This window comes from Meriones unguiculatus, chromosome 14 (assembly GCF_030254825.1).
Source record: "Meriones unguiculatus strain TT.TT164.6M chromosome 14, Bangor_MerUng_6.1, whole genome shotgun sequence".
In the NCBI taxonomy this organism is placed as follows: domain Eukaryota; kingdom Metazoa; phylum Chordata; class Mammalia; order Rodentia; family Muridae; genus Meriones; species Meriones unguiculatus.
The window spans coordinates 8,499,216-8,525,127 of record NC_083361.1 but is presented as its reverse complement, the minus strand read 5'-3'; the positions used below and the strand labels follow the sequence as shown (position 1 = coordinate 8,525,127).

Genomic DNA, 25,912 nt, shown 5'->3' with positions numbered 1-25,912 from the left:
CATGGACTGTGTGCATCTCGCTCGGGCTAGTTATTTAATTTCCAGGGAGGCTGGGGAAGCAGTGCGTTTGTTGCTGTTAGGGAGACGGGAACACATGGGCTGCATTAGGAAAGACAGCTTCAGCAAGCATTCGTAGCTCTCTCTCTCTCTCTCTCTCTCTCTCTCTGCTCTAGGAGTGCCTGCATCTTCGCCTCTCTCTCTGTAAACAGCTATTCGAGTTAAAACAAAACAAAACAAAACAAAACAAAAAAAAAACAATCCTTCCAGAATCTCCCAAAGCCCCAATTTCTGATGGACATCCTGCCGGTCAGCACAGGCAGGGAAAAATGAGACTCCAGAGATGAAGTGTGGCTTGCTGTATAGTCAACATACATAGAAGAAGGTAGCCTTGCAGGTGTGGCTGCTGTTAGCCCATGACCCATGGGCGTTCCTTGCCTATACTCTCATGCGGAGAGGCATCAACTTTCTGTTTCTTTCTTTCTCCTCCTCCTCCTCCTCCTCCTCCTCCTCCTCCTCCTCCTCCTCCTCCTCCTCCTCCTCCTCCTCCTCCTTCTCCTCCTCCTCCTCCTCCTCTTCTTCTTCATATCCAAAGCCATCAGAAAACACAATTAAGCATCTCTGTGAACAGTTCTATTAGCCAAATTCTCAAGGGGAGGAGGGGTGGGCCCACAGTAACCTTTGACACATGTTAGTAAAATTCCTTCAGATCTGCAACTCCAGGTCCTAGGAGCGAAACCCACCAGCTGCCCATGTGTGCCTGAGAAAGGCAAGGTATTTCCACGTCTGCTTTCAGCCGTGGGAATCATAGCCCACATTTGGGAGAGAAAGCAAAATGAAAAAGTGAGATAATTGAAAATGTGACGAGTTATGTCAACACGTCAGGATAAATACGGGAAGTCCTTACTTTCATGTGCATAAAGATGAATTTGGTCGCTAATGAGGATGGAAAAGGGAATTTGTGAGCGTTTGGCTTTTTCCTGTTTGGAAACATGAGTATAAAACTAGTAAGTTTCATATTCCTTTTTTAGGACTAGGATTGTAAAAACACCGACTTCAACAAAGCCATACACATACTTACTGCACACGTGTGTACACATACATAAGACACAATACAGATGTAATTCGGCTAGGGAGTTTACTTAAAGACAATAGTTTGACAGTATGGAGAAAATCTATACATTATCATATAGTTAAAAAGAAACAGAAAAATAAAAACTTGCAAATCGCCTAAGCCTCCAATACTCAGAATGAAACAAATCATACTGGGAAACGAGTTAAGAAAAGTGAACTGTTGGAGTCTGTTATTTGCTTAGTGGTGTTCTTGCCCTGAGTTTTACTGGTGCCCCGTCTCTAGCTGAGCGTGCAAACCAACACATCTGCTGTCAGCTCACTAAGGCATTTGACAACATCATTTCAGAACCTTTAGCTACTGAGCTATCAATAATTAAATGCATTCAGTTCACACTTTGTTCTTGTGGCTACCAGCTATTTATCTCTGTCCTCTGAAGAAGCTAATGGTATAAGGGGCAAAACATCAAGAATAATTAAGAAAACGTCGCCATAAACTCTGTCAAAAGAAACAGAACTTTTACTAGACCCTCAGATGGAACCCCTGTATAGGGGACCCATCCAATCCCAGCACACCTTGCTGGGAAGGGGGAGGAATGAATTTAAGGAGCAGTTAACTCAGTGCATGGGCCTACAGACAAGGCCACTAGCAGCCGCCTTGAGTCTGTGCTCTGGAAGAACTCAGACATGTTTGAATACCCCCGAAAGTAAAAGAGGGACCACCTCCACCCAGCCAGGGTAGCCCTTGATGGTTAAGCCCTCGCTCTGAAAAGCTGCAAAAGCATCTAGCTCCTGAGAACTGGACCCTGTCTATGCAGTGCAATGTATAGGACACTCCTCTTCACATACACAAGGCTCCTTTGCATGGCTGGACAGTACTGAAACACAGGCCTGAGCATATCTCACAGTCTGTGGAATGGCTGGTTAAATCCTCAATAACAGGCCCATCTTTCTTTAGCAGAAACCGTCTTTTTCTAAATCCAATAACAAATAAGAGGGGAAAACTGTAGAGTTTTCTTCTTATGATAACAAGTCAGGCCTACCTGGTATATAAAGCTCCATCTTTGAGATTATATTTTAAAACAGTTACGATTAATTACGACACCACTTACACAGTGTAGCTATGACCATATAAGAATAAGGAATTACCTGGAACCACAGTAATAAGAGAGAGCCCTGGAAAGGCAGCCTTTCAGGTATCTGTCACCTTTCTGTACATCCTTTCAAAACCTTTATTTTAGTTGTCACCTAAAAGCAAGTGGTTTCCAATCATGGCTCACCCATCTCGGCCTGAGACTAGATGATCCACTTCTTGTAAGAACTGTGTGAGTGCCTACATTTAAACTTCTAGACATCACATTTGCAGAAAAGCCATCGCTCCTGCTTTGTCATTAAATCTGAAAATACTCCTCGGGTTGGTGGGCCCCATCCACCGCAAGGTAAAAAACGGGAGTCTTGTTAAGACGCAGACACTGTGAGACTAAAATAAAACTAAACGGAGAGAGCCGGGAAGGCTCAGCTTTGTCACCGCCAATTGTCTAATTACTTCTCGGTTTGGTCACCTAAGCTCAGAGAGAGATGGAAGAGACTGTGGTCATTTCTTACTGCCCAGATGAAGGTACCGGTCATCTGCCGAGTCTTGTGCAGGCAGAGCTGAGGTTTGTATTTGTGTTAACATTACAGCTACCATCTTCCAGGGCACAGGGAGAAATGAGCTGAAGGAGGTGAGGCCTGGCAGCAGACCTACCCTACAGCTGTCATAGGTGCATTTGTTGAATGCAGCCAGAGCCGAGGCACCTCCGATTTGGGTCTCTGGTTACACACCAGGCTCCCAGAAACTCGAATACTGAAAGCAAGAAAATAATTTTTAAACAGTGCTAATAAAATGGCTACTAATAGTTATGAGCCTCTAGGAGGCTTGAGATTTTTCACCTCTGAAGGTGAATTATTTATAGTCCTTGGTTTGGCTACTGCAGTTACAGGCTGGTGTCAAAACTCAGGCCCTGGGGGGTTCTGGGTTCAGGGACACCCTGCTGCTGCACAATTCCCTTCTGGCCTCTCTGAGCCCCACAGATCCCTAAATAGTTAAGAGAATTAATTACAAGGTCCACAAGGCCAGCTTAAGGTCCATCAGCTGTGGGTCAACTCAAAGAGGGAGACAGAAAGCCAAAAAAAGGTATTTTTTCCCCCATCAGGCACAAGCCACTCCTCATTCTAATAGGAGGGAGAGGAAGAGCAGAGACACAACTCAGAAGAGGAAAAACAAAAAGAAAAAAAGAAATTCCATTACAGCCAACTTCCCGGAGCCCCAGCCTCGGATATGAGTAATCACAGAAAATGTAACATCAGCTTTTCTTGCTTTCCTTACACGGGGTTCCTCTTCTATTTCCTTTCAAAGAGGGTCAAATTCTCCTCTGTAATTCAAAAAAGCTGCTTCTTGGTTACTAAAAGGATGGCCTCTCTATTTAACAGCTCTGCTTTCCCGGGAAATTTAATATTTGGGGTCAAAAAATAAAACTTGCAAAAATAAAAAATAAATAAATAAACAAGGAAGGAAGGAAGGGAGATAGAAAGGAAGGAAGGAAGGAAAATCAAAGAACAGACCTCACGCCCCTCACCTGCCGTGCCTAGAGGGTTTCCAGGAAATCTCTCCCACCAGCCAGGGCAGACCTGAAAGGACTGGAGCTGTGCTGCAGGAGCCTCTGGAGGCAGCATTCTCATGCTGGGATGTGCTGCAAAAGCCACTGACAGGCATGGATGCCTGAACACCAAGCGTCAGCCGGTGGGTAGCACAGGAAGTCAGGGGGTTCACAGCATCCAGGCCTCTGGGAGGATATGCACTGGCCACGGCATGACCTCCCTGTCACTCTCCAATTCCCTTGTCCCCTATGACCTAACCTAGCAAAAGGGGATGGGTGGTGGGGGGATATCCCTCTGTGTGGGTCTACATATCCCTCTGGACCACAAACACGAATGAGCTTTTTACAGGAGGCAAAAGGCTACTTAAAAAAAGGGGGGGGGCGGGTTTCCTACTTCTTTGGGTCATGAAGCAGCCTGAGTAGGGAAGCTTGTCCTGGAAACACAGAGAGATGCTCAGGAGTGGAGCGTTCACGGCTGGTTCCTGTTGGCAGGAACACAGAGTCATCCAGAGAAGGTGGGCATGGGACTTCCGGCATCAGACACTTCACTGTCTCCTGGCAGGAGCAGACACAAAAGCAGCGCTGTGGTGTGGGGGTAATGAGGACGCAGGACTTGCTGAAGATGGGCTTCGTCGGTCTGTGACCACTGAAGGGAGAGGCATCCGGGAAGAACCATGTCTGATGCTCTGCACTCGGCTGGTCTTCCAGAGCTGACCTGGACTGGGACTTCACAAATGTGTCTGCAGCCAGAGATAGTGGGGTGGGGGTGGGGGGTACTGAGAGCCTGCGTTTTGAGCTAGTCAGGACTGCCATAGTGATACCTGATCTCAACTACACAAACAAACAAAGTGAAAGAAACACAACTGCCACGAGCCAGAGGTGTGCCTCAGTGGTAGAACTCCTGCCTGGTGGGCACAAGGCCCTGGGTTCAAGCCCCAGCACCACAAAGAAAAAGAATGTGTAAAAATACTTCCATAGCAAGGCATAAACTATTTTGGTTCACTGATGATTTTAAAGGGGCATTCGTTTTCTTTCGTTGCTTAAAATAGCTTACTTATTAACCAGGTTTCTCACTGGTACTTCATAGATACTGTAGAGTTGTTCTTCTGTGTGTCTGTTTGTTTTTTAATTAATCGGTATTCACACAATCACCAAAACAACTGCAGGGATAATGGCGTCTGGTGGATGTGGCTGCGATGTATCGGGAAGTGCCACCAGCGAAGTCTTCTTGACTAGTTGTGCTCCGCACAATGGAGGAAACTCAAACCTTCTCGTGAAGGCGCATGTCGTACGGAAATGCCATGGAGACAGGGAACCACACAGAGCTTCGAGGAGACAGGCCAGTGCCTATGTCCACTGTCTCACTATGGTGAAAAGCTCCGAGGTCCTTATGTCTACCAATTGCCACCTAGAGTGGCTAGAGCTCCCTGCCTGGTCAAGCTGTGAAAGGACAGTCCATTGATTTTAGTAGACCATTCTTTTGTTTCCACATGAGAATATTCAGTACCATTTCGGGGAAAGGCAGCTGTTTCTAAGGGCTGAGTGGCCTGTGCCTTGTCTAAGCTTGCTTCTCGGGCTACCAGAGCTACCCCCTCCCCAGGACAGGGGCAGCTGCAAAGGATGATGGAGTCCAGCAAGGGAATACACCCAGTGCAACAAACTTCCTTCTTGACACTCTCTCACTGCCCCACTAGGGCTGGGTCTCCAGAAAGGAATATTTCCATGTACAATAGTGTGCAGTGTCTGCTCAGAGGCAAAGTTACCCTCCCCTGCTCCTCTGTGTCATAGTGCATTCAGAATATTAGACGGCCTTCTTCCTCAGCCGTCCCTGAGTAACTGTCACTTCTGTGCCCTCTGACAATGCAAGCAAGCACTCTAAATTTCATTATTATATCTGGAATTTCGAGATATGTTTAACAACTGCATAGATAGAGAGAAACATGGAACAGAACACTGCCCTTCTACCAAGTGTCACAGGGCTCTGGTAAGGAAACTGCTAAAGGCTCCTGGAAAGTATTAAACAGTTAACACCCACATTCTCTAACCTAACATGGCAGAGGGATCCACCGGGCCGTGGCTGAAAGTCAATCAAACACAATGTCCACGTGTTAAATAAAAGTACACCATCAGATGCAAATCAAGATCGCATTTTTTTCTTTTCTTTTCTTTTTTTGAGCAATGATGAGTTAACCAGTATACAGGTCTTATCTGGGGACCAGCCCACTGTGTCTGGGAACTGAGATGAACAGCCTGCTTACAGGGAGCCACTGCTCAACATAATTATCTTTCCATGTGGTGGGGCTGGCTGTTGGGTAAACTAGAATCATGAAAGAGCCCCCAGCTCACTCTTCCTAATTTCATGGGCACCATGGTAGAAGCATCAGGTTGAGCATAATGAAGGCCATCTTGGGCCAAAATCGCTATCAGATTATGTGTGCTCATTATATAATAGAGAGAAAACGAGACCAAACAGAGCTATTTTCTAAGGTACAGGGAGTTAGTTAGGGCAGCCATAAATGTGCGTGTGGAGCACGTGGTCTCCCCAAGAGGATCTGAAGCAACACGGGGGTCTACCAGTGCCACTGGGCATCTGGAGCAGGATGCAATGAGATGACTACGAGGAACAGGGGTTTGCGACTCTGAGGAATGGAGCACTGTCAGGGGAGACGCTAGCTCCTAAGTCCCTTTTCTCAGATAAGTTAGTTTATAACAGTGGAATCTACCACCAAGCCACGCCCATGTCTGGATCAGTTCTTCACCCTAATCCCCATGTTATCATTACCATGGAATCAATCAAACTTCTGGCGTGCAGAGCAGCTGAGCTCTCCAGGTACACCCATTCGAAGCCACCAATGAACGCAACGGCCCATTCATTCTTGGCTGCAGAAGCGACAAGCGACCTTATGGTTTATGAGGAAAACAACCTGAGCCCGTGCACCCACCTGACAACCATTCTAGCTTCAGAGAACCCAAAGAGTGCGTCCCAGAGACACCCAGCCATGCCAAGAGAGCCAACTGGAGACCACCCGAGAAGCCGAGCCTCTCCCCTTCACCCTTCACCTTCCTTCTCCAGCCAGCTCCCTTAAAAATGGCCCTGCCAAGCACCTCAGCCAGGTTCCCAGCCGAACACTAATAAGTGCTTGTTTGTTGAACTGAAAAATCATTACCACAGAACACGTCAAGTAATGAAAGATGTTTTCCTCAGAGAAATGTTAAATACTTCACTTCTTTCACAAGGAATGAGTACACGTGTTTCCAGATAATACTTCCCTCCCTCCCCACCCACACTCTCCGCCAGAGTCTGCGGGGCCAGGATCCACAGAGAGCCAGCTCATGAGGCCCTGCTCTCAGGAGCAAGAGCACAGCCGTTATTTTATTTATTTTCCTTTGCCCAGCTGACTCCACACTGGTTCTATTACTTGTTCACCTAAGCATCCCAGTAGGAGCCTCTGTCATGTAACAAGAGTCCTGGGCTTGCTTTTCCTATTTTATACAGAAAGGCCAGGGAAAATAACACTGCTGCAGCCTCATCCATTAGGCCGCCTTAGCATCTGCTAACTAATATATATATGAAAAAGCCATTTCAACTAGGCCCACAGCAAACACAAAGGCAGGAAACGGAATGTCATGAGAAGAGAACCCCGGTGCCTGGAGAAGGCTGCTCGGAACCCCACCTTCTCCTGGCGGACATGTGAATCTCTGCTTCCTTCAAACACTCTTCCTTGGTAGATGAAAATCAGGGACTTAAGTGGGCCGGGTCCGTCAACTGTTTCAGAATGGCTGCCCTTACAGGGGAGACAATCTGCCTAATTTGTGCTCCTTGCTCTTGTGTGTTAAGACTTCAGGCAGAGACTGCTTTGAGTCCATGGCAGCTGAGATATGAAAATCCAGCACTTCTGGGCAAGCCTGTCATGCCTAACTGCTACGGGGAAATACAAGTCAGTGGAGTCTGGGTTTTTAAGCCATACATTCCGACTTTGAAGCTGGTGTGTAGGCAGCCTATAATACTGAGTGCTCTTCCAGTGGCCGAGACAGAAGGAATTGGAGGTTCAAAGGCCAACTACACAGTGAGAGAAAGAACAGCTTAGGCTAATTCTAATTTCATGGACACCAGGATAGGAATGGAATCCAACAACAATAACAAAACAAGAGTGGTACCTCTGTCCTGCCAAATCTCTTGCAGATAGAGGAATCCTGGATAATAAGCCAAGATCAGGGACTGGGAAATCCCTACCAGACCTCACATGGCACCAAGCCCTCTCCAAAGAAAGAATAGTGTGCCCCCTTCCCCTTTTCCTTCTCTCCTTTAGTGAGTCACTTTAACAGCCACCAGGAACTGCCTGAGGGAGCAGGGGCATGAAACCCCAAACAGGAAAACATACACACACACACACCACCACCACCACCACCAACAACAACAACAACAACAAAACTCTGTCTCAACTTCTCAGAACCTGGACTTTTATTTGTTCCTGGTTTTGCCTCCCCAATAATGGAAAGCAGGTCTCTATCTAATTTCACTAGCATTAAAGGTTGAGGCCCTTCATGTGTTAATTCACCCATGTCCCATCTATATGCCACGGGGAACTTTCCATGCCGGCCCTTCCCTGTGAATCGCCAAGTTTGGGGATCACTTTGCTTGACATTAGGCGTTGTGCTATCTCAGCACTTATTAGACAAGGGATGATGGTAACTCTTTAAGAATCCCTCATCTGGGGAGTGGTAGCTCATGTCTTTAATCCCAGCATTTCGGGAGGCAGAGGCAAGTGGATCTCTGAGTTCTGAGCTTGAGGCCAGCTTAGTCTACAGAGTGAGGTCCAGGACGGCCAGGGCTACAAAGAGAAGGGAGAAGAGGGGCACAGAATCCCTCTTTAGGATCTGGAGAAAAGACCGTGTGTGCTACACAGACCTGAGTGTGGCCCCCAACCCATCCGGGAGATTCGTGACCATCTCTAAACCCCAGTTCCAAGGAATCATTCACCCTCTTCTGGCCTCTACCGGCACCTGCACTCAAACCCACAGAGACACACAGGGCTGAAAATAAACAACCTACCCCCAGGTCTCACGGCCAGATCTCACCGACTCAGGCCACCAAAGGAACTGCTCACACCACAGCAGGGCACCCACTGGACTCTCCTGCACAGCCAGTCCTGCTCTAGTTTGTCATGAGCAAGAACCACACCAGGAGATCTGGAAGGTGAAAGACAACTGGTCTGTGGTCAGAAAACTACAGGGACTTGGCAGTTTCCCAGGATAACTTGAGAGCCCAGAAACCCACCAAGGAGATTTTGACCTAAGAACAGAAACGTTCCTTGCTGTCAAAGGCTGGAGGTCAAGTTCTGACTAGGAACACCTTCCAGCTACCCAAACAGGTGAGTCCTCTCTGGGTCACCAGAGGCGCAGGCACGTACAATTACTTATTTGGGTCTATTTCTCTCCTGTGAAAGGCTGGGTCCCTATCTTCCAAAGTGGGGCCTCCAAGCCCCTCACAGAAGAGGGTGTATGTCCCGACCTTGGGCCTCTCAGCAGCAGATCCCCAGAGCTTGTACATGCATGAACTCCAGGTGGGGATATTGCCGCCCTGGTCTGGTGTGCCCTGAAAATACCGCCTCAATGTATTTTGCTTTTTAAGTTGCTTTCTTTCTTCTCATGAATCCTAATAGTCAAGCCTTTTCGTGTTCTGCTAATTTTAGAAGTCCTGCTATTCTTTGGGAGGAGAATGGTGTGAAAATCAAGCAGAGTACCCAAAAATAAAAAGAGTAGATCTGTTTCAGGGATTGCAGCATGTTTAACTGGAAAGCATCTCGAGATCTGCCACTTTCTATCTCGTCTTTAATACATTTCCCCAATTCCTCTGGAACGTTTTAGCTTCAGAGAGTACAAGAATGAACTTCCTAGTCTATGAATATATCCTTGAGGAAACACGGACACTCAAAATGATCCCTAGATCCTGACTGGAGGACTTTTTTTTTTTTTTTAAACAGGATGCTGCTGGCCCCAAATGGGACTCTCCAAAGAGTTCTGCTGGAAATGATATGGTGTGTTCCGGGCACACAAGTGATGTGACATGGACCTCACTCTGTGGACTGTAAAGGTAGACACTTCATGGTATATCCTTCAATCCTCCCACTTTTTGATTCTACAAAATTGATCCTACCTGAAAGAATTCGATTGTTTCAGACTTACCAAAACAGTAGAAAGGGAACTGAATCCTGGCTGGCTGGCTGGCGGGCTTCCACTGTGGTCACGTGATGAAGACCAGCAGCCTGGAAAACCCGAGCAGTACCTGAGGACCCTAGCCCACTCCTCCTTACCAACAGGGCATACCAGAGATTTGTAACAGAAAGTTAGACTCTGTGTCAAGCCCTTCATGCAAACAATAAATATTACTTCTGCGCATAACTGGACTTTTCTCCAGCATCGTCTTTGAATGTTGAACCTTTTTCAATTAATTAAAAGCCATGCACTGCAGAGTGCATATTTTATCAGCCCTCAGCTGCTTAAGTGTCTAGAAAAGACCAGGCCGTTTTTCTTTCTTTCTTTCTTTCTCTTTTTTTTTTTCCAGGCAAACCAGAGCAAGTACTTGCAAGGGTCATATCTTTTTAATTATCTTTTCTCTCTTTGATTAATTATTCCGTCTGACAATAGCGTGTTTCTAATGCTATTCACCTGCCTTTGATGATTGACAACTTTTCTGTCTGATTCAGAGCAAACAGCTGCTGCCACAATCTCCTAGCAACCCGGGTGTGATGGATGAGCCCCCAAGATGGATGGTTGCAATAAATCATGTCTCCAGCCATAAAACTGAGAAAAGGGGATAAGAAGAAAAGCGAACAAAAAACAAAACAAGATTTCTTCCTATGAGTGCACTCACTTCCTTACCCATTATACCTGAACTAGACTTTGTACCTATTAACAGGCGAGTTTCCCTAATCAGTAAAAATAAAAATTAAAAAAAAAAATGGGAAGGTGGCATTTGTATCAAAGGTGTTTACAATTCTTTCTGCAAATTGGCACTTGTACTCTTAATTACCTCCAACACCGCCCAGTGCAAGGGCAGAGGATCAAAGTTTTGCCTTCTTCCGTGAAGTCTCTGAAAGCAGCAGCAGCCGCCGATGTAGCTAGCGGATGTGGTTCCAGGCACCAACAAAAGACAGAGCTGATTCTACCTGGTTGTAGGCAGCAGATGGGCAACCCCCAGAGAGGACCCTAAGCCGTGCCCATGGGCAGTGCGAAGTGTCTGAGTGGTGATAAAGTTATGTCAAAACACACACACACACACACACACACACACACAAGAGAGACAGACAGACTCACTGACTGACTGACAGACAGGGAGTTGCCTGTTAGCTGGTGTATAGCCAGAGTCCCACTTCTTTCAGGTGCCAATACTTTTTACATATCCAGGAAGTTCTTTCCCAGCAGCCTCTAGACGTGTAACATTCTGCCCTTCAAAAATTCTAGATTCTTGTATTTTCACAGATGAAAAAAAAAAAAACAAAAAACAAAAAACAAAACAAAACCCACAACTCTCCATCTAAGTTTCTGTCCCATAATTTTTTAAAAATGAATGGCCACACTGTAAGTCGCACGAGAAACCTTCTATTTCATCAGCAACCCCGACTAAAGTTGCATACTGAGTACGAACACGGCTCCTGACAACCGAATCTGCACTATCAGGGCTTCCGTGGGTGAGGAGACTGGAGCAGAGATGCCGGCAGCTTCTCTTTCCCTTTTTCCACCGGGGAGCCAGGGCATCGAGGCCTCCAAAGCAGAACAGTATGTATGAAAGGCCATCACGTTGCCACAGCCTCCCTCCAGACAGCTGGGAGCTCCAGTGGCCGGCTAGCCTGCGTCCCTAAGTACTTCCAGTAGGGGGGGTGTCCCAGGGCACAGAGCTTGAGGGTGCAAAAGCAGCAGAAATGATTAACTGGCAGGGCCTGCAAACAGCTGTCCACATCAGTCCTGGTGGGGGTCGGTGGGGGCCCAGCTGTGGGGAACGGAGTGCTCACACAAAGAAAGAGACGCTGCTGGGAGCAGAGGCAGGGAGCTGCAAAGGATCATTTTTTATCTAAAATATTCTTGAGACATACAAATGTTTTTTTTACTTCATTTTCACACTACTAACCAAGCCAACCAGTATTTTTTTTAAGTTATATTGTGCTATTTTTTAAAGTTATATTGTGCTAAAGCTTCTTCAATACAGATTTTTTTTTTTTTTTTAAGCATGTCAGAGTTTTTAAAAAAAATCAGAAAAGGGTTCTGGCTTCAGCAACTACTGCTCTGTTTATATTTTAATGTTTGGTACGTGACTGCCTCTTTGGGGGAAGAAAGACAGAGAAAGAAGAGAGAGACAGAGACAGAGACAGAGAGTCAGTTAGTTGCTTGCTAGCTTTGGTGCCAATCACAGACACTATTTTTTCCCACGTCCTTGAAAATTATGCTAAATGAAAACTTCACCCCTCCCTGCCTTTATGTTTGAGGGGTTGTCTTCTGTAAATACAACGGGGTTCTACTCAGCAGCAATGAGAATCCAAGGCCAATCGATGAAACACACACACACACACACACACACACACACACACACACACACATATACGCCCATAGCCAGCCCTGGCTGGTCCAACTCTCAAGTTACAGGTTTACTCGGCAAGTCTAAATAATATTCAAAATGATAAATGGCACCCCTAGCCCAGCGTCTACCATCAATCTTTTTTTAAGGAACATCCATCTTCAATAACGTACGTTTGAATCATGTGAAGCCAGGAGCCCTGAGACTCATTTATCCCACCCCTCACATGCAGGGCCTTGCTTGAATGATACCTGTCAACCGCCTTCCCCACTCCGGACTAAAGGGAAGAAAAAGAAGTAGGGAAAAGAGAGAAAAGGAGACCCAGGAAGGACAGGGAAGTCACACGGCATCGGGAGCCAAGCAGTGTGGCTCGGCAAATCATAGAAAGGGAGACGGCCTCTTTGGCGCTGCTGCCAATCTCATACCCTCATGCCACGCCGCCACACACCCAGAAGACAGCCATCTACAGGGCAGGCTGTGGCCTCCCCTCTCCCTGCCTCTCTCTTCTCTCCTCCCTCTGCCTCTCTCACCAAATCAGCAGAGCTCCGCCAGCAAGCCACACTGTACTGTACTGGAGGAGGAGGGGACAACGGGGCTTCCCTCCCCTTGCTGTTGTCTGGCCGGGGCCCATATGATAAATGACATATGTCATTCTGTCAGGGGGAAAGGGCGGGTCAGTGATGTATGAGTCCACTGAAAAGGAAATCGACTGTTTGGCATGGCGAGGCTCTTCTCCACCAGGATTTAGTTTCAGAACTCTGAAATGAATTCTCCGACGTTTCAAGTGCATACTTAGGGCAGGCTGCCGGGAGGCCTGGGGAAAATCGCACTTTATCCTCCCCCTGTCCTTCTGTGGCACACTCACACACACACACACACACACACACACACACACCAATCCCACCACCAGATACCTGGAAAAGGCCATGTGCATGTCAGAGTCCTCAGCAGTCACACACTGGGGGTTATTAAAAATACGATTAAAAAAAGAAGAAGAAGAAGAAGAAGAAGAAGAAGAAGAAGAAGAAGAATGAAATGGAGGGCAGTAAGGTTAGTCCTTTTATTTATCTATTTTTTAATGGCAAAGGGCTGACACAAAAGCAAGATAAAAATTAGCATGTTTGAAGTAATCGGCCCGCAGCTTGACATCTGCATAGTAAATTTTAGAGGAAAAAAATGTGTCAGACAGCCATGCGCCGATACTCCCTCCCCCCTTTCATTAGCTCACTGCCAGGGTGGTACTGCTCAACCTCATTACGGCGGGAGGATTTATGGAGCTGAACCCAATGGCAAAGAAAAGGCATCTGTCAATAATTGTAGGAAGCCGCACTCACAGCTTTGAAATCTCATTAAGTATGCAGTTATCAGGCATAAAGATCAAAAACATTACTCAACTCCGACAGAATCTTATGGGGGAACATTAATTAGCAACAGGCCTACAGTACAAAAAGAGAGAGAAAGAGAGAGAGAGGGAGAGAGAGAGACAGCGAGAGAGGGGGAAAAAAAAAAGACTTCCTCTCACACCTGCCCGAACCCACAAACCTAAAGCAACACTCCCCCTCCCGCCCGAAAAATATAATTCCCAGCATCTGAGACTGATCAAGAACATGAAACCAGAGAGAGAGAGAGAGAGAGAGAAAGGGAGACAAGGAGGGAAAGGGTAGGTGGTGTGGCGGGCAGCAGAGGAGGGTAGGGGGAGGTGGGGCCACTGGTGGGGAAAGGCCTGGCGGTGAGGACAGAAAAGGAAGGCGCTGTCAAACTTGAGGAGGATGTCAGCGCCCGCCCTGATTACAGGGGCCTGTGCAGTTCACAGACCTTTTATCCTTCCACCCATCAAAACGAGCCTGAGTCAGACCTGAGGCTACAGGTTTGCAGCCCAGGCTGGGCCCAGGCTCAGGATTTTGCCCCCTCAGGTCTAGGCTGATCTGTCCAAGGCCTGCTTCCCTGGGGATTAGGTCTGCAGCCAGGCACCAAAGCCAAGGGCAAGATCCTTGTAGGAGCCCTGGACACGAGCTAGGGCAGCGATGTTACCTTCACACTCCTTTTTCAGTCTTCCTAGGAGACACTGAAATCCTTCCCACACATGCACCTTTGCTTGCTTGCGTGTGTGTGTGTGTGTGTGTGTATGTGTGTGTGGAGAGAGAGAGAGAGTCATTTGAGCCACATGAAAGACAGGCATGGTGGCACAGGGCTGTCATCCTAGCAAGAAGCAGAGGGGATAGTAAATCCCAGGTCAGCCTGGGCTTCATAGCAAGATGCTGTCTCAAAAATGCACTAAATAAATAAATAAATAAATAAATAAATGTGGCAATCTCACAGAAACTATTTCGTTCACCCTGGGTCATGAGGCTTTCAAAGGCTCTCTATAACAATGTCTGGGGTACAGGGATGGCTACTTTAATCCAGGGCACCCAAGAGGGGAAACAGTTAAACAGTATGTTTCCTTGGTCTGCCACACTGCCCACACTTGCAAGCTGTATTGGAAGACAATAATTTATACATGTTAAGAATTCTCCATGAGCCCTTTGCCCCCAGAATTTCAGGCAAACTTCTCTGCCCCATGGAAGGGATGGATCCATACTGGGCACATTGAAGCTGGGAGTGTGGGTGGTGACGTGGTTCCAGTACACAGACAACATCAGCTCTGGCATATCATGAACAGTCTCTCTCTCAATCTCTCTCTCTCTCTCTCTCTCTCTGTCACACACACACACCTGGCATATCATGAACAGTCTCTCTCTCTCTCTCTCTCTCTCTCTCTCACACACACACACACACAAACACTCACTGGTTCTCGAATGTACATGGACACACACACCCATAATAAGTACATGAAACACACAGAATGGGGACAATGAAGAAAATATGCTACATATTATTTCCCATATATTATTATAGAAAAGTGGTCTTTTCCACTTACCCATAAGCACATGCATTCTCTCCCTCCCTTTCTCTCTTTCTCTTTCACATACACACAGAGAGAAAGAGAAAGAGAGAGAGAGAGAGAGAGAGAGAGAGAGAGAGAGCGTTTCCCATAATCCTACACCATGAGAAAACCCCGGGATCAGGGATCTCCCAGCTCTCCACTCCCTCTTATGCCATCCTCTGGTGTCATGGCCACTTCTAAAGCCTTTACCTCTCCCCTCTACACTAGACAAAACCTTCTCTTAATTAGCCACATCTTTAAGGAAACTGGCATTAAGATTCCTAGGCAACAGGCTTGGAGATCTCCCCAAGCCAAAGATCCATCCTTCGGAATCTCAATGAACTCAGCTCAGACCAACTGTCACCTATGACCCGAAACAGTCAGCAGCACTGTGTATTAGCCAGACTCTGGAAGAAGAAATTTCAGCATTCGTTACAATAAGGTGTTTATATTTTTTTTGTATGCTTACAACATTGCCTTTATTATGTGTAACATCAAAGTGATTATAGCAATTACATCTAACAGAATTAATTACATCATTCCAGGATACATAATGCATTAGAGGTAAGCCAAAGAAAGAAAACATCTTGATTGTAGTAACTATTGTTGGTTAGGCTTTTCTCCAGCAGCAATGCCAATCCAGTGGCAGCTTGCAGGGCCCTGGAAGCTGAGAGGTTTCGGAGGAGATCAGGCTATGTTCTTAAAATGAAGTGACGTTTTTGCTTAACAATATGTTGGCGCTAGGGGACATATAAAATCGATTTAATTTTTTTAAGTGTAAATCTTTAAAAGGTGCTGCTTCATCCACCCAACCAATGTTACTACATAAAGAAAAAAAAAAAGCACATGGGTGAAAGACTTACAAGTCTTTACGTATGCAAAATAAATGCACTCAAGGCTTCATTAATATTAATTTAAATTCAAAACCCATTTACATTAAATTGTTCATTAAAAATTGCCTATTTTATGCAACATGCATTTCTCAAAGAACTCAGAGGAAACTGAATTCATAGGGCTAAATTTAATGATGGGGACAGAATATCAAAAGTAAATGAATTTGAGTCATCGCACGTAGATTACCAAATAGTCCTTTGCTCTCCATTAAGGAAGGAGGCTCCAGTTTGGGAAACAAGTGAGCATTTGAAGTATTTTGTTTTCTACTACCTTAGACGTGTGAAGAAAAAATACTGGTTTATCACAGGCGAGGAAGAAGTGAGTGTGAGAGTGTGTGTGTGTGTGTGTGTGTGTGTGTGTGTGTGTTATGTGTAGGGTACGGGTGGAGAGAGAGAGAGAGAGAGAGAGAGAGATTGGTGGGACAGAGGCCAGCCAATCCATCTTTGAGCCTCAGGTTTCCAACTGGCCTCAAATGCACGAATGTTAAGCATACGTTTTTAAGAAGGTACCTCAGTGAGCCTCTCCCACTAGCCATCTTGACAGCAAACTGATACTTTCCCTCTCCTCTATCTTCTGCCCTCTGTGAGCCTTTAGAATCAAAGTCAGGAGACCAAGAAGTATGACAATGTTTGGTCCCCTCCCTCCCCAAGACAATCTGAACTTCCCCTGTTTCCCCAACAGCTGTTGTGGATGAAGAAAGCACGGTTATAATTAATAACATGTGTCCTGACAGTATGGATTACTAATTTATCATTAAGCCCAAATAAATTTAAATTATGCTCCGAGAACCACACCTTCACATATCTGAGAGAAGAAAGTAGAGAGATGGTCAGAAAGTCCAAGATATACAACTTTTAATGAAATGCCCTTTTGAACCTTCAGTACATCTATCTCATGGGCTATTCTGGTTTGGAACAGTGAAAGAATTTACAGATTTGAAGGTAATTAAACCTAAGAATCTAAATGCTGATCAAACCAAGTGTATTGTGCTAGAAATGTCTTTTTTTTAATGGGGCTTATAAAATATTCAATATTTGGTCAAGGACACTATGTAATTCTTCCAATAATGATTCCTAAATCTAGAGTCTGTCTGTCGTTCAGGCAAGTGGCCTTAAGCCGGCCATGCTGTGCTACTGTCTCTGTAAAGATTATTTCCAAGTATGCATTGCCTTAGTGTAGCCACAAACAGTGATGTGAATTTTTAAGTCCACATTGGACGTAAATTTTTACACATGCTGAAAAAATTAAGGAAAGCTCCAGCCTTTATCCATTTCTTACAATGCAGGTTTAAAAAAAAAATCCAGAAAGAGAAGAAAAAATATATTCATAGTCATTGTTTAGTAGGATTTAAAAATTAATTGAATGACTAACTGCAAATACTGGAAACTAGAATTACTCTGTCTGGATTTTTTTAAAAAAAAAGGCTTACAGACATTTAAATGCATGTATCAGGACACTTTATCAACCTAACATAAAATTGTCATCTTATCTTATTATATGACTATTTTATGCATGTGTCAAAGAATTTAAAAATGACTGCCTGTCTATTGAGTCTAATTACAAGTGCACATTTTCTGCCTGGATGTTCGAGCCTACACCATTGTTACCAAATAAAATATATTGTATTCACCTTTCATTTTTACCTTCAGACACAGAAACCACCATTTAGAACGTTAAGTAACACAGGAGCATGCACAAGGAGCCCCTCGCAGGGTTCCTGGTTTGGCCCGTCTCCCCTGTGCTCAGGCTTTGAGTGAAGGTAGAGGGTGTTGAATGTGCAGCTTATTTCCAGGACCCACCTCGCGTTTTGTTTTTTAACGGTGAAGCCAAGAGTTTGTGTAGAGTTTGTTCAGGGTTGGGGGGGTATAGGAATGGAAACTGTCCCTCCAAGGAACCCTCACAAGATTGCACCTGGACAGCCTGCTGGGCTTAGAAGGGGCTGTGACATCAGGACCACGGGGACACTTGCCAGTCCCTGGCTTTTCTTCATGCCTGCGCCTCCCAGCCAGGCCAGGCCTCACTCTGCAGCCCACGTGTGAAAGAGAAAGCACCCTAGAGGAGCTCCACACGCTTTGCCCTTAACACGATCCTTCTCACAGAAGTGTCAGGCTGGACTGAGAGACAGGTTTGCTTCCTACAAACGCACCTGGGTCCCACATCTCCCGAGGCCCTGAACACAGTTACCTTCAGTTCTCATCCTTTCCCTAGCCAGTCTTTAGTGAAAAAGGGAGGAAACGCAGAGTTTTGAGGCAATCTGGGGAGTAACTGTTGATATATCAGCCCTCTGCAACCTCACTCACACTCAGGAGCACGGTCCAGGCAAACCCAAGAACAAAACACTTCCACAACCTCTACTCACAATCAAGGGTTGCCCTGGAGTGTACTGAAGCCCGCCTCCTGACAGTTGTCAGGAGCATGGGGTGGGGGCACACCATCCCAGGGAGAGGCCTTCCACCTCTCCCGTGTCTTTACCTTACTGACTTTTTTCTTTCTTTCTTTTTTATGTATATAGTTCCCTTGGTTTCAAAGGAAACAAACAAACAAACAAAAACAAAAACAAAAACAAAAACAAAAACAAAAACACAGACCAGCCAAAGATAGGTCCTCTCCTTGCTCTAGAGAGGACTATCCGTCCAAAGGAAAAATATGTGGCAGGTCTGAGAGAGGATCAATTCCCAAGGCAGAAGCAGGCATGTCTTCCTGAGCGTGCTGTGGCTTCCAAGAGAGAAGGCATACGCTGCTGTCCAGAGCTGCCCCAAGTCTGAAGCAACTTGATGGAGGTGCCACACGGGCACACCACCAGGTGGGCCACCTCTTAGGCCGGCCACTTCTCAAGCTCGCGCACGTCCACCGGCAACGTCCAAGACCTTCTGCTATCCCAGGAAAACCACAGACTTCAGGGACACCAGCCGGCCCTGGCTCCTTTTACAGGAGTCAGGGGGCCTGAAGATTGACCCTCACAAGGCGGCCACAACCTAAGAACTCCATAGAAGAACAAGAAATAATTTCTTCCTTCTTTGCAAGGAAGAAATAAGAAAGAAAGGAAGAAAGGAAGAAAGGAAGAAAGAAAGAAAGAAAGAAAGAACCTAAAAGTCACTGACGAGTTCTTACTCACTGAAGATTTTCTTTTAAGCTAACAGTGATCTTCTGTGCCACATCCTCCAGAAAACTGTACATATGTGGATAAAATACAACGTGCCGTTAGGATTATTCTGATTCAGCCCTGCTATTTTCCGAAAATACTTGTTTAAAAACAAACACTGTGGTTGGGGATGGGGTGAGAAGGGGTCCTACTTCAAGGAAGGAATAATAGCTATTTTGCCTAGAGGACACTGGCCTTTCCCAGCTTCAGAGGGCGGCAAGAACCATCTTCCCAGTATGAATGGCTGGCCTTTTCATATTACATGCTCCCAGGAAGGAAAGTCCTGCCCAGATTTCTGTCCAGAAGGTGAAAAAAACTCCTCTTTCTTGCCCATCCTCCCTCTCTGCAGAAAGACTCTAAATCACGCATAATTTCTATTTTCAAAATCTAAATTGCAGAAACCGTCTTTTCAGGGATTCTTGGAGCCTGCTTCGGCCTTTCGGGGAGCTGTGCTACATTTGGCCTAGATAGAAAGCTTGCGTGCACCTGTGTGCTACGTCTGCATGCTCTCCCCAGCTCTGGGCCCTTTGTGGTTGTTATTCTACCCCAGACCATTAAAAGGGCCCTAATTCCTATGACATGATTATCCAGGTACCAAAGCCCATTTGTCACCTGCAGCAGAAAATTGAGTTAATGCACAACTAAAGGCAGCCAGGACTGTGTAATATCAACTTGATTACATCAAACTAGCTGCAAACCTAATTCTGCTGCATGACACTGCGTCAAGCTTGTCATCTCCAATCATTAAAGCTGTCAGGAATCCATCAGGTTTACAGCTAATTAGGTGAACACTAATGAAGCTGGCAAAACAACTTTTCTTTTTTTATGGCTGAGCGGACCTTTCAGTTTGGAGGGGAGGGAAATTCTCGAGTATTCTCAAGGTTGCTGTGGACAGGGTTTCCAGTCACCAATCAGCAGACATCCTTCTTTTTTTCCCACTGTCTCTCTATCAGTGCAAAGCAATCAATTTGTCATCACTCCCAGTATGTCACAAAAGCAGCTGTGAGAACTAGAAAAGGAGGGAAAGCAGAGAAGTTCCCAGTCCATCCATGCAAACAAGCAAACAAAACAAAACAGCACCTCACACAGCTCACTTACTGGCCTGGGCGTACTTATAAAGCAGCCTAAACGTGGAACGGTTTTGTGTGGAGCCCTTCAGTCATTCCGCACCCCTCCTCCACACGTCCATTAGGCAGAGGCATTCTGATAAAGTAAATCCAAAACCAGGGGATGAGAAAGAATGAAAGCACTCATTCTGCCAACTTCTGATTGACCATTAAGCTATTGATGAATGTGCCTGTCAGAAGAGAGACAATTAAATCAAATATGAAACAAAGTCGTTTTGACGGGTCATTTTGATAGAGCAAAGCCATTCTTCCATCTCCCATTAGTCCTGCAGTCAAGTTTTTATATAATGAATTTTCCTTAACTGACCTGAGATTTCCTGGCTGGCTTAAAAGTGCAAAAAGGTTAGTGAACAGGTTGCTTTAAAAAAAAATTAAAATAAAAAATGAAACCAACAGCACGTTTGAGAAAGTTGTCATATGGGCAGGGTGGAACACCAAAGACGAACCACAGAGTTCAAAATCAAATGTAAAGATGCAACCACATATGTTTCATTGGATGGAGGCACAGATACCTTTAAAATGTGCACCCGAAAAGGAAAGAAAAAAAAATCGCAGACTGGAAGAAGCCCAAGACATTCCTACTACCCAACTTTGTAAAGGATGCTTCCAAAGTTTTAGAGTTTATTTTGGGTAGATAAGCTCATTGCTAAGGCTTGGAATTTAAAGGAGGAGGTGGGATGAGCAGCATCAGTGAGGAGGTGAGTTCTCTGTTGGGATCTTCAAACTTTCTAAATTTGGGTAACACTGAGCACAGAGGAAACATGCATTCAATTCTATGCACCAAAGCAAGTTCAATCCCTCCTGAGGTTTCTTCACAACACTGACAGAGCAGTACACTTCTGGGAGAAGTGTCTTCCGGTTCCTTCTCTCTGACCCTGGTGAAGAGACAGGAGGCCAGAGTGCAGCTGAGGTGGGCGTCCCGCTGGTCCGATGGCAATCACCACCGCCAGCAGCCTGGCAGCACCACCAGCACCAGCCCGGCTACCACCAGCACGCAGAACGTTACCTTCTCTCGGCCCTCCCCCTCTTTTATCAAAAGAGAAGTGCAGAGAAAGAAGATGAAAGAAAGGAGCTCCTAAGTAAGCCTCCCCTTCAAGCAGCCTCTGAGCCTGTGCACGTCTGAGTGTTATCCATATCAAAATACATCACGTCCATATGTGGTCCTCTCGGCAAGCCGCCCCAAATCCCTCAAGTTGCACTGACAGGGCCCTCCTGACGTCACGGAGCTCGGCCTCACTATTGCAAGTGATTTATTGATGTTTATTGGGAATGAATAGATCAAAGGCACAGGCATGACGGGCGATCAATCAGTCATCAAATCAAGGGTGGCAACCGGCCAGAAGCCCTACTTCCAGCCAACGTCCCCCCAACCGACATTATTGCAAAATAATGTTATGTGTGTGGGTTTTGTTTTGTTTTCAATGAATCTCTTTTCCATGAAAAAAAGAGAGAGAGAGAGAGAGAAAGAGAGAAAGAAAGAAAGAATAAAAAAAAGAAAGAAACCAGCTCAGTCCTAACAGGAGTTGACGTTCCTGGCGGAAAAAGAGAGGGAGGGGGGAGTACTCAGATCTGTCCCAGAACTAAGTGCTAGAAGAGGGCAGGGAGCAGCAGCGGAAAGAGAAGGAGGGGGTAAGAAGACATTCACGAGCGGAGGAAATGTCAGCATCCAACACTGACCTGACAGTCATCTGACAATACCCAGACCCTGTGCGCTCTGGTTTCCACCGCTGTACCGGGTTTGGGCCCAATAAATGAAGAATCAATCGAATTAGCAGTAAGGTGGCCAGAGGGATCGACTAGCTCACTCCGTCTCGCTCGCTCTCGTCCCGGTAGACACCGGGTACTACCCGGGACAACACGGAAGGTGTCCCAGAGAACTCAGGTGACCCCGCCCGCCCCCCACCGAAAGACACGGGTTGGAGAGCGCCTTCCCCGCTGCTGTCGGAGCGGCGGAGGCGGGGACCTAAGCCGGCACGGTCGTCCCGGGGAGGGTGTATGAGCGGGTCGAGCGGAGAGCATAGCGGGGCAACCGGGAAGGGGGAGGGGGGTGCGCGCACCCCGGCAGAAGAGCCGCGAGCCAGCCGGGCTCCCGGAGTTACTCAGCGCCCGGAGAGACAGACAGAAGAGAGAGAGAGAGAGAGAGAGAGAGAGAGAGAGAGAGAGAGAGAGAGAGAGAGAGAGAGAGAGAGAGGCGAGGAGTGCGGCGAGCAGCGCGGGGGCCGGCGGCCCAGAGGCGCGGCGCGAGCAGAGGAAGAGGAGGAGGACCGGAGGAGGAAGGGGAAGCCGCTCGTACCTGCTGCGCGCCGGGGCGCCTGCTGCTTCCTCCTCGGCATGATGCTTCTCCCGCGACTGCCACCGCCGCCGCCGCCGCCGCCGCCGCCGCCGCCGCCGCCGCTGCCGGGCTGAGCCGAGGGAGGGAGGGGCGGCGGGGGGGGGGCGAGGCGGGCCTGCTCGCAACCTCCCCCCCGGAGAGCGGCCGCCCGCAGGATGCTGCTGCGCCCCGGCTCTCCGCGTCCCCCCCCTCGCCGCGCTCCGCCGCGATCCCCGAACGTGCGGAGGGAAGGAGGGCGGGCGAGGGAGGCGCGGGGAAGGAGGAGCGCGGGGGGGGGGGGAGGAGGAGGAGGAGGCAGAGGAGGAGGAGGAGGAGGACCGCGCTGCCGGCGGAATGGGAAGTTTGACAAATCGCTCCAGAGGCCCGAGGAGGAGGGGGCGGGGAGGAGCGGTCGCCCTGCCCCCCCCCCCGCCCCGTCCCCAGACGAGGTGCGCGGGGTTCGGGGCCGGGGGGCGGGGAGTGAGGGAGGAGAAGGCGGGCAGAAAGATGAGAGGAGGAGCCCGGGAACGACCCCGGCTGGTCCTGCCCCGCTTCCCGCCCCCAGGCAGGGAGGTCAAGGCATCCGGGGGATGGGGGGGGGGTGGCTGGGGGGCGCAGCCGCCGCCGCCGCGGCCCGGGGCTCAGCGGTCCAGTCTTCTGCCCACGGCGCGGCTGGAGCGGCGGCGTCGGCAACAGGCAAGCTTAAAGGAAAAGGAGATGATCGTGTCACTCGCCTGCCCGCGGGGGCGCCCCCAGCCCGGGCCCTGGTCCCAGCCGCGATGCCTGCCCAGGACCCCCCGCCCAAGTCCAGACACCCGGAGCTGGCCCTCTGCCTCCGCCCCGTGCGCTCTAACAGGGCCGTGGGGCCCGCCCTGCCGGGCCCGTCCCGGGGCGCCCGCAGCCCCCGCCCATCCCTCTTCCCCACCCGGGCTCATCCCCGGGCCGCTCCCGGCTGCCCCTCCCAGGACGCACTCCTCTCCACCCGCCGCGTGCAAAGCCTCAGAGCGCTCCCCATCCCGGGATGGTGCCCCTACAAAGATGCCAGGGGCCCCGGGGTACCCTGGAGAGAAGCTGTGCCGGCTGGCCGTGGGTGTGGGCCCTGGGGCTCCCCTCCTGGGACCCACCGTGGCTACCTCCTTCTGGCTTTTCCCCGTAGGCAAACTTTCTCAGGCCTGTTTCGGGGGTCGGCGTGGGAGGGGGCACTCCAACTTTACCGACTTTGGGACGGTCCCCGTCTCATCACCCCGCGTCTCGCCCCCTTGGCTTCCTGACCGCGCCCCCCACCCACGGCTTCGGAGGGTGCCAAGGCGGGAACGGGGGGGCGGAGGACGGGAGAAGAAACCCCGGCCTCCCCTGCCCATCCCCCGCCGGGGTGCGCCCTGGACGGGGGGGGTCCCGGCTCGGGGGAAGTTCTGGACGAAGGGGATTGATCATTGATTGGGTGACTGGGGTCGCAGAGGCTCGGGAAGGATTCGGCCGGTGCGCCCCCCCGGGAAGGAGACGGCTGGTAGGGTTGCGTTGGCGACCGGGCGACGCGGGCTCACTTACTCCGGTGGTGAGGGCGCGGGTGGGCTGGGATTCACGCGGGCGACCCTCGAGCGGCGGCGGCGGTGGAGCGCCAGCCAGAGCCTGGGAGGCGCGGGCGGCGGCGCATCGATGCGCTGCGGGCTCGATTGCGTCTCCCTGGGCCAGTTCTTAGGCCGAGAATGGGGCGGCCGCGGCGCAGCGGGCTCCGGGCGGTGGTGGCGGGGGTGGCCTCTGGGCCCCCGGCTCCCGAGGGCCGCCCTGGGTCTGGGCGCGCTGGCTGGGGCCGTTGCACCCACTCGAGCTCCGAGGCCCACCGTCTACCCGAGGGCCCGCGCCCAGCGCCCCAGGACTAGCCGCCTGAGCGCGCTGGGAGCTGCCAGCCCTGGCTTTTCTCGCTCGCTTCTTGTTCTCTTCTTGTTATTTTAAACTTATCCTTCTCTTCCCCCTCTTTCGGCCCTGTCTCTTTTTCGTGCTTCCTTTGTGGCTGCTTTTTCAAGTTTGTTTTAAAAGTTCACAGCGTGCTTTCTTTTTCTTGTAGACCAGGAGACCGAGATCTCACCTTACCGGTAAGATCAAAAGTCTCCGCTCGCCCCCGGCCGGCTGGCTTGGGCAGGGTCCAGACGCCTCCCTGAATGCAGATGTGCGGCTGCTGTCCTCCGGGGCTATAAAGCCGGCTCCGGAGCCTAGGCGCGCCGGAGCTGAGTTAACACTGCGCGGATCCCGGGTGGAGCCCAGGGCCGGAGGCCGGTTGAGGCTGAGCTCCCGGGCTGCGGTGATGCCTGTGTGTATGGCGTGTTCGTGGGTGGGTACGCCTGGGGCGCCTGGTGCCTGTGGCCGCAGAGGCCGAAGCGGCGTCTCCTCCAGGCCGGGGAGACACGGCCCCCCGGCGCTTGACGCTTCTTGCTAGCGAGGGATCGGTGAGTCGGCTGGCCCCGCCGTTGGCCGCACTGTTCAGGTGGCGGCGGCGCCCCCCTGGCCTGGAGGAGGGTCGTTGCCACCGGAGGTCAGACCCAGAAGGTCCCCGGCTCACGTTCAAAGCGCGGAGCGCCCATCTAGGCGCGCCGGCGGCGGCGGCGACATGCTTACAGCGCTGGGCACCGCGCGCTGGGAGTTCGCCCAGAGGAAGCCTCCCTCTCTCCCTCTCCTCCTTCCCTTTGCTGCTCTCTCAACCTTCCTTCTTCCCTCGCTGCCGTACCCCCCTCCCCGTGCCGAGGCCTAAGCTCCGGTCCCCTGTCGCCTACCGGCACCCCTGCTCGCCAGTGCCTAGCTCTCCCTGTTCAGGCGCCGCGCACTGTGTGATCCGCCCTAACATCTGTCCGTCCAACCATTGACGCATCCATCAGTGTCAATGGGCTGCACATTGCAGCGACAGCCTGTCACGCACAACACGGGCTGTGCAGAGTGCACACTGCGACCGCACTGCCTTGCCCGGTGGGGCACGCAGACTCGGCCGGTTTGGCACTGCCTGCATTCCTGATTTCCGCCGAGTTCTTTTAGCTACACGCACCCCTTAATTTGAGTGCACCCTTAATTTGAAGATCCCAACATGTGCATAGTTTTGTTGTTTTTCTTTTAGGTCGTTCTACGGATGGAACATCGGAAAGGGGGCAAGGTCAAACTAGACCTTATATTTCACTAGGATTTACCTTCTCTTCAGCTGTAAGGTTGGATGTCACTAAAAGAGAAGGGTTCCCCAAATTCGCACC

General features: G+C 49.2%; 1 protein-coding gene across 1 annotated transcript in view; it reads right to left on the bottom strand.

Moving 5' to 3' along the window:
• The window catches only part of Tshz3 (teashirt zinc finger homeobox 3), a 74,988-nt gene extending 51,714 nt beyond the window's left edge, over window positions 1-23,274 (bottom strand). The window contains exon 1 of the mRNA XM_021632014.2: window positions 22,662-23,274. Within this exon, the coding sequence (XP_021487689.1) occupies window positions 22,662-22,701 (40 nt within the window). The 5' untranslated portion in view covers window positions 22,702-23,274. The remainder of the gene's footprint in view (window positions 1-22,661) is intronic.
• Between the last annotated feature and the right edge of the window lie 2,638 nt (window positions 23,275-25,912).